The following is an 8,444-nucleotide window of genomic DNA, read 5'->3' as shown; positions in this document are numbered from 1 at the left end:
GTGTCCTTACATGCAGCAAACTGAAGGACAGTGCATGCACATACACACACTGATGTGATGTAAAGGTATATTTAGCAATATATGTAATGTAAATGCCGTACCTAATTTGTGCACATTGTTTATTCTGAAGAAAAATGTTGTTGTTTTGCAGTGTTAAAAGAAAAAAGGTGCAAATGAAAAGACAGAAAAGAAGATAAATTTGAATTAATACAGGATAACCCAACAATACTGGCAAACATAGGCAGTCACATGAAATGAACTTACAAATATATAAACAAGCAAATCTACTATAATTGCCCTTTTTCCCATTCTTGATGCACATTCATGCATTACTTATTAAATTGAGCTTTTCTGTGTCACACATTTTCACGTTTGTGAGCTGTATCATTCACTGGCAAAAGTGCACAAATGACCTATGCGCTGATAAAGTGCGCCGAATTGAATTGAACTGGCCGAGAAACTGGAGGTGAGCAAAGCAGTATGCGGTGAAAAAAATGAACAAAAGAGATAAAGATAATAGAACGTCGGGGACCATTTTGAGCAAAACAAAAAGAGAGAGATTAAGGAAAAGATGAGAGGAGCAATGACGTCATTCACTCACCACATCCCAGTTTTCTTCCTGAATGACCCAAAGTGACTCTGCTGGAGTTTTAGGAGGGATGAGAGACCAGAAGTCTTGCTCCCCCTGTTCCCCGCCTCCTCCTCCTCATTTCCTCTCATCTCTTTTGCCTGTGTGCCCCTATATAACCACTGACATAGACCCTGTTTCTCTCAGAGTGGTGCTCGGTGGATAGGATACAGGTGTTTGCCTGTCAGTTTCATACTCAGACAGATTTATTTTTGACTAGCTGATTTTTCTGAATTTTATTTGATTTGCTGACAGCACAGTTGTCATTTGAAAGATCGGTAACCTGCAGACCCGTGAGCAAGATGAACCAACCAACTCGCATCCTGACATTGGCCTTGCTGCTCCTGCAGCTGATGGACAGCACAGGTAAGATCTGCTGATGTTTTTAATGATTTTGAAGTGGAAATACAGAGTTGTCAGAGTGGGAAAACTGAGACTGTGGTCTATGAAAACTGTGAATTGTAAGGAGGAAATTACTCAAGAAAAATACTCTTTATTGAGAGACACATCCATAGAGAGTGTTGTGCATGTCATTCAACTGCTGTCTGTTAAATGTTTAACAATGAACCAAAAAGTCCTGATAGGTGATTTAGGAACAACATCGTTACTGGAACATGTTTGTTTTGGATGAGATGTTGCTCTGTGTTCTTCTTCTTCCAAAGAGAGGAAAAACATCCCAAACTAAAACCAATCTCCTCTCCTGTCTTCTCCTCCAGATGCTAAAATGAGCATCATTTCCACTAAACTAGATTTTAAAGTTGGAGATGAGATCTTACTGCTCTGTAAAGGTGAGTCGTTTATATTTCTTATCTAATTGAAACGATTCAGCATGAACATATTTTGCAATCCAGCTATAAGGCTACAAATTATATTTTTTTTCCTCTCTTTTTGTTTTTGACCTTCTTCTTGTCTCTCCTCTCAGCTGGAGCAGAGGGAGAAATAACATGGCAAAAGGATGGGCAGGACATAGATGATGAAGAGCTTGTGAATAGGTTGGACGAGGCCTCCTCCAAATTGGTAATTAACAAGGCTACAATGCAGGATGCCGGCAAGTACACCTGTCACTGCGAGTTTGACAGCGGACATAAAGATGATATTCAGATACAGCTGTTTGTTTATGGTACGTAACAGCTGGCGGCACTTTTTCCATTTAAACTTTAAAATCAGTAATGTGTATGCTCGGACTTGTTGCTTTATCCTTGATCTTTTCCTCTTCTGTCAGATGGGCCATCATTTGGAAGCACTAAGACCTACCATGAGTTTCTGGAGGGTACAGATGGGCTGGTGCCCTGCCTGGTGACTGGACAGCCACAGGTGGATGTTCAGTGGTTTAGAAACCAGCAAGAAATCTCTAATGGTAAGAGCAAAATATGGGAACATGGGACCTGATGGTACCCTGCAATATGAAGGCTTGCTTTGTGATTTAAAAAGAGCGTTTTGTGAACCTTTTGTGAACATTCAGTTTCCCGAGCAAGCTCTCTTGTAAACTTTAGAGTTGTAATAAGCAAAAGTTAGTGTATGACTATCATACCCAAAGCTGCTCTAATCACTATTTCTGCATCAAAGTAGTTTTTAGTTAATTTTTTTTTTCTGCCTTTCTTCGCTTGCTTCAGTGGGAGGGCATATGCGTAAGCAGTCTGATAACGCGCTCCGTATTGAAAAGGTGAAGAGAGAGGATGCTGGGACATATGTGTGCAGAGCTCAGATCAGAGGGAGGCCATTAATCTTTGTGGAACTCTCTGTTTCTGTTGTTGTCAATGGTAAGTGACTGTTTTGCACCAACACATTCATGAGGCTGAATTATTATCATCACTTTCCTCTTTAGAGTGACATGAATGAGATTAACAAACAAAAAACCCTGAAAATGTACTGAAACTCAACCCTCTCCTGCAGCTCCTCCGACTGTGCGACTGAGAGAAGAGGTGAAGAAAGTGTTGGCTGGACCTGAAACTAACGTCTCTTTGTTGTGTTTGGTGGATGGTCTGCCACAACCCAACATCACCTGGACCATGTAAGACCACATTTTATGACCTAATAATAAAAATCAAATATAGTATGGGCACAAAAGCTGAACACGATCTGAGCACGTTACATTCCTCTCTCTAACGGCACAATAAAACCTCTAAAGATAAACTTGTCTGATTTTTCACACAGTTCATTCTTTCCTTTTTATTTAATTAGCATATATGCATGCTTGTCACAAAATGTAAATAATGTTGTTGTTGTTTTTATTGGTTTTAATTACCACCATGGCTGAGGGAAAATATACAATCAGCAAAGAGGGTCACATTGTGTTGATGTTTGGACTAGTCCCCCTGACGCTCTCTGTCACTAATGTAGCGTGACATCTACACTGTGCATCAGTGGGTGGAGCAGAGTGCACATGTCTAAGGGGCTGTGTGTGTGTGTGTGTGTGTGTGTGTGTGTGTGTGTGTGTGTGTGTGTGTGTGTGTGAGAGAGAGAGAGAGAGAGAGAGAGAGAGAGAGAGGAAAAGGAGAATTCCTATCAGCTTTTCTAATGTTCCTTGGACTCGCTCAGTTTTGATTTCCAGCTTTATCTCTGCCTCCCTCTCCTGGCCACGTTTTCTCCATTCCTGATATCTAAACAGTCTCACTATCTCATATTGCATAGCATATTAACATGAAAAAAATAAGCAATTTTCTATTTATTTCATTTTTCCCAGGCCTGTGGAGTTTAACCCCTCCCGTCATCACTTCAACTCAGACAGCAGCCAGCTGACTATACAGTCTGTTGTGAGGGAGGACTTTGGGGAGTACGTCTGCACGGCCACCAACAAGATTGCTGAGAACAGTGCTACCATCACGCTTCATGTCTTTGGTTGGTTTGATTGTGTTTCACTTTGAAAACAGCTGTGCAAGAAAAACTCTTTTTAAATCTTGTTTCAGCAGTTTGTGTCACGATCATTGATGTGTTTCATTTCAGAGGCCCCGGAGGTGTTTGTCTCGGCAGAGCAACAGCGTGTGTTGGTGGGTGAGGCTGTATCTGTGTCCTGTAATGTGACCGGCCATCCCCACCCTGAATTACACTGGCTCAACAAGCAAAATGGACAAACACTGGTAAGACTGTATAAACATAAATAATTATATTCAAACAGTAAGCACTAATCCTGAATTGAAAAATTTGATAGAGCCCATAACGTTATATGGTTAAATGTATGTAATGTTTTTTAAAGTTTTATATTTACCTTCTGTCTTTTTCTCTCTGTCAGAGTTCAACTTCAGGCCGTGTCCGAGTGGTGGATGATGTGTTGATGATCGATGAGGTGGTGCCCTCTGATGGTGGATTGTATTCCTGCATGGCCATCAGTTCTTCTGGAAATGCATCAAGAGATGTCGCCATATACAGTAAGAGTTTGTCTTTGTCATATATGGTTAAATGGAGAAAGTGCCTTTATACTTTATTTATAATACCAGTGCATGTTACTGTTCCTTTTATATCAATTTGTGTTTTGCTGTTCCCTTTTTCATTTTTTTAATTTCACACCCTCACTTCAGCTCAGCCCGGTCCACCTCTCTACCTGTCAGTCTCTGCGGGTCCAGCTTCAGTCCACTTCTCACTGAAAACCACACCTGTGAGTGGAGGAACACCCGTCACAAGTTTTGTCCTGCAGTGGAAAGAAAAACCCACAGAGCAGTGGGAGGAGATCACCGTCCCGGCTACAGGTAAAACACCTCCTCTTTCCAGCTGTGTATATGCACCAGTCATCATTTACACTTTCACCTGCTCACAAGTAAAAGTTTTATGAATGAGTGAATGAGTAGTAAGACTTGAATATGTGCAGTATCTGATGCTGTTTGTGTGTTTTTGTAGATCCTCTTGTTATCAACCTCAAGCCGTACACTTCGTACACAGTACGTCTCTCTGCACTGAATGCAGTGGGACGTGGAAAGTTCTCTGAGACACACAAGGTCCACACACAGGGAATACGTAAGTTCTTCACACATTACCAACATATTAGTTAAAACATTACATTATACATTATATCTCTAATTCATTCCATAAATTTAAATAGGTGTGAATGAATTACTGGTTCACACTGTGCAGGATGCTTGCTGATGTTTTTGTGGTACTACATCCTCATCTGCCATCATTACTTTTTCTTTTCCATGTCATCTTCTTCCGTCTCCTGATATTCACTCACACTGTTCATCACATGATGTAATCCACCCTCATCGATCCTCAGAAGGTAAAGTTCTCACAGTTTTTTGCTAAACTAAACTGACATGCTAACTCATTCTTCACATAGTTTAGCTAAATCAGTCAAATGCAATGATCAGGTTTTAAATTTTGTTATGAATTCTTCATGTTTTTCTTTCATCGTTCCCACAGGTGAACCTGACAGTCCAGTTCTGTCCTCTGATGAGATGAAAATAGAGGGCAACACCTTCTCTGTGCCTCTTAAACACACGGTAGATGGTGGCAGCCCTGTGTTGCAGTTTAATGTTCGATACAGACAGGTAAGAGACAGCATGAGCCTGTCTTTGTGTTTGTCTCCATCAGCCCATTTCCCTTGATTAAGTCCTTTGGTTGCTCTGCTGTCTTTAACCAGGATAAAGAAGAGGCTGAGTGGAAGGAAATGCAGATGCCACCTGATGCTGACTCTGTTTCCCTCAAAGACTTGGCTTTTGGCTCAAACTATCAGCTGGAAGTCTCAGCAGTCAATGCCAACGGTTCCTCCATACCTGCCACATTCAACTTCACCATCGCAGAACAGTCTGGTATGTGGCCTCTTGAGCTCTGCAGCATATACCGAGCTAGAAGTTATTCTCAGAGTGTAGTTTATACATGGAAAAACTGACACTCATACAAAATCACAGCAGATCTACCTGGAATAATAGAATTTTCTTGTCAGAATAAAGATGTTTAATGTTTTCTGTTTGCACATTGAGACTTTTTCCTCTCTCCCACCAGCCAAGGGCGGCATGACCAAAGGCGCTGTGGTTGGCATCGTCATGATCATCTTCCTGGTGGTATTCATTGCTGTCGATGCCACCTGCTGCTACAGAAACCACTGCGGCCTGCTCATGTGCATTGCTGTGAAGATCTTTGGGCAGAAAGTTCCAGGAATCAAAAAGCTGGAAGAAGGAGGTGAAAAGGGGTAAGTGTTTGGAATAACCTGGAGGAGATGAAGCTTTATCATATATTTCCATGATCATAACTCAAATATTTATGTGTTTTGTCTGCAGAGAAGTAAAGCTGAAGGGCATGTCCACTCTGAAAAGCAGTATGCAACAGGTGGGGGTCCCACTCAAGGAAGGGAAATGTGACAAGGCCCCACTCACCAAGAATGAGTACGTTCATTTTCTCCCACACACTGTAAATCTACACAGATATGTCATAAACATGCGTTGAGAATCTCACCGACTAATTATTTTTGTCTCGCAGGAAAACCCAACCTGACAGAGACCTGCCCAGCATCAATGCATGAGACAAGGAAACAAAGACAGGAAGATTTCATGTACTTTACAGACAACAAAAGAAGAAGTGAAGTAATGATAGGTGCCATGGGAAAGGGCAAACATTTTAACACTCCGTAGGGGACTGGCTGATTTTGGCCTGACCCAAACCTCTGAACGGTTTCAGTCAGAGGACAGCGATTCTTAGTGCAGCCTCTCGTGACAGCACCGTCCTCTCCTCAAGCTTCTAGCTGACCTGAAGGTTGATACGTGACTGCAGACAGGAGATTAGCAGAATTATTTTTTTGTTACTATGTCTGCTCCAATTTACATTAGTTCATGATAAATGGTCTTTTACAGGGTAATCCTCATGTCTGTGGTTTACAGGCTAAAACCATTGTTGTTACTTTCTAATTTTACACTTGATTTATGAAAAAAAAAATCATAAAGACACAGCAAAGGTTTGCCTTCCACATTTGAATGTTACACAGGCGTGAGGACCTAGTTCATTTTGGTTTTTGTTACTAACTGTTTATTATTACTGCACTGTGGCAGCTCTACTAACTTATGTCTATGACAAAATATCTTATTAATATAACCGAATATGACAACTTTACCATGTGGACCATTTAAAGGGCAATATATACTAAAGCTACACATAATCAACCTTAATTTAATGTATGCTAATTTGTGTTGATATTTATTGGGGGGTTTAAAAGCCATACCGTGACTAAATGAGAAATGTTGTAAAAATGAAAAACATAATTGGACTTTTTAGCCAGTTTTGTTCTTAAGCACTTTTTAGGAAAAGTTTTGAAGCTCTGCTAGTATCACTGACCACTTAGGGGACCTTAAAATGAGATCCCTCTTTAAAGTACCTGTAATAATAGCCAACATGCATGATATGGTTGCTAGACACAAAACTGATTAATGTAACTCATTTTTGTATTTATGACCAAATTAATGATTACAGGAAGCAAGCTGTTCAAATGACAATTTATTTGAAGTATCTTCGAATTATTTTTATATTATATTTTTCACTGTACATTCTTGTAAATACATGTTACTTCTTTCTCTTTGTGTTTTATAAAAAACTTTGACTTGGAAAGCAGCTGTATGTCTCTTTTACTCACCAAATGAATGTTTTTCCCTTTTTCCTGGTGTAATTATCTCATACAGTAAAACTATGAACACAGAGAAAACCTGTTTTTTCTTTATTGACTAAGCCTATTACAATTACATATGACACCCAACTACTATATTTAGAGAGTTTAAGAAAGTATAGATTATGTTCCATTAAAAAAAATGCATGGGTTAGGGTTAGTTTGTTAGTTAGACTGAGTTTTCACAGCTCACTGAGCACCATGTTCAAATTTAATGTAAATGTATAAAAAGAAAGATGGCATGGCTCCACTTCCTCCCACTTTACAACAATGAAGCCAAAAGCTTCTACAGTCACTGAACACAACATTTATTTAGCAGTTTTTAATTCCAGATCAACCAAGTATTGACTCCGGTTGTGCTGAATGGAGTTCTGACTTAAATCCTTCAAATAAGCAAAATGTACTATTCAGATGTACTATAACTCACATGACTACAGCATTAGAAACCTTATTGTTCAGTCGTGGTATCAGAATCAGAATCAGAGGACTTTATTTATCCCCAAGGGGCAATTAACAAACCGAGCAGCATAACGTTGAAGACAAGGACAATAAGAACAGGCAATAGGAGTGAAATAATAAATACAGAGAATATACAGTATATACAGTTTTAAAATTACACAGTTTTAAAATTAAAGTGACTGAAAGGTGAATAAATAACTGTAAGTGACTAAAAGTGAATAATGTATCGGTAGTATAAGAAGAGTGTAGTTTATGTTTATGGGTGTGGGAAATGGTCGGCTGGAGTTAAAAAGCAGAGTGGCTTTGGGGACAAAGGTGGCTCTCCTCCTCTCAGGCCTGCAGGAAATGCAGCGGAGGCGTCGCCCAGAGGGGAGCTATTGAAATGTGGGGTGAAGAATGTAAGAGGGGTAGTTGATGATTTTGGCTGCCTGTCTAAGGGCCTGTTGGCTGAAAACCTGTGCCAGAGTTCTGACAGGTTGGCCAATGATTTTAGAGCACACTGATGCAGTGTGCTGCAGTCTGTTCTTGTTCTGAAGGCTGAGGGAGTGGAACCAGCAGGTGATGGAGAAGGTCATGATGCTTTTCAAGAAGGCATAGTAAAAAGTCATCATGATGAGCGTGCTGACTCCAAAGGAGTTGAGTTTCCTAAGGAGGTATAGCCGTTGGTGGCACCTCCTGAGAATCTCCTCTGTGTTGGCAGAAAATTTCAGGAGGTTGTCAAAGATGGTTCCCAGGTATTTGTACTCCTCAACTACCTCCACAGGCTTCCCGTGGATG

At 40.3% G+C, this 8,444-nt stretch overlaps 1 protein-coding gene across 2 annotated transcripts; it reads left to right on the top strand.

Annotated features, from left to right (window-relative positions):
* Positions 1 to 765: 765 nt before the first annotated feature.
* ncam3 (neural cell adhesion molecule 3) lies at positions 766 to 7,241 on the top strand. Of its 2 annotated transcripts, XM_031733132.2 has the most exons (17): positions 766 to 994; positions 1,345 to 1,416; positions 1,551 to 1,748; positions 1,851 to 1,985; positions 2,242 to 2,388; positions 2,522 to 2,639; positions 3,312 to 3,466; positions 3,572 to 3,705; positions 3,858 to 3,993; positions 4,144 to 4,311; positions 4,460 to 4,576; positions 4,833 to 4,835; positions 4,979 to 5,106; positions 5,199 to 5,367; positions 5,561 to 5,747; positions 5,836 to 5,940; positions 6,035 to 7,241. In XM_031733132.2, the coding sequence occupies exons 1-17, from the start codon at positions 931 to 933 to the stop codon at positions 6,075 to 6,077; spliced, it is 2,079 nt and encodes a 692-aa protein (XP_031588992.2). In that variant the 5' UTR covers positions 766 to 930; the 3' UTR covers positions 6,078 to 7,241. The 2 variants fall into 2 exon arrangements, with proteins under 2 accessions (XP_031588992.2, XP_031588993.2); XM_031733133.2 differs by lacking the exon at positions 4,833 to 4,835.
* Positions 7,242 to 8,444: the final 1,203 nt, after the last annotated feature.

This window comes from Oreochromis aureus, linkage group 11, assembly GCF_013358895.1.
Source record: "Oreochromis aureus strain Israel breed Guangdong linkage group 11, ZZ_aureus, whole genome shotgun sequence".
Lineage (NCBI taxonomy): Eukaryota > Metazoa > Chordata > Actinopteri > Cichliformes > Cichlidae > Oreochromis > Oreochromis aureus.
Note: the sequence above shows the minus strand (reverse complement) of the source record. Positions and strands in the feature narration are given on the sequence as shown.

What these genes read in the sequence shown, in the direction of transcription:
- ncam3 (XM_031733132.2), top strand. Translation starts at nt 931, where the DNA reads ATGAACCAACCAACTCGCATCCTGACATTGGCCTTGCTGCTCCTGCAG. An exon ending in GATCTTACTGCTCTGTAAAG is followed by an intron (nt 1,417 to 1,550) that starts GTGAGTCGTTTA and finishes CTCTCCTCTCAG; the next exon opens with CTGGAGCAGAGGGAGAAATA. An exon ending in GATACAGCTGTTTGTTTATG is followed by an intron (nt 1,749 to 1,850) that starts GTACGTAACAGC and finishes CTCTTCTGTCAG; the next exon opens with ATGGGCCATCATTTGGAAGC.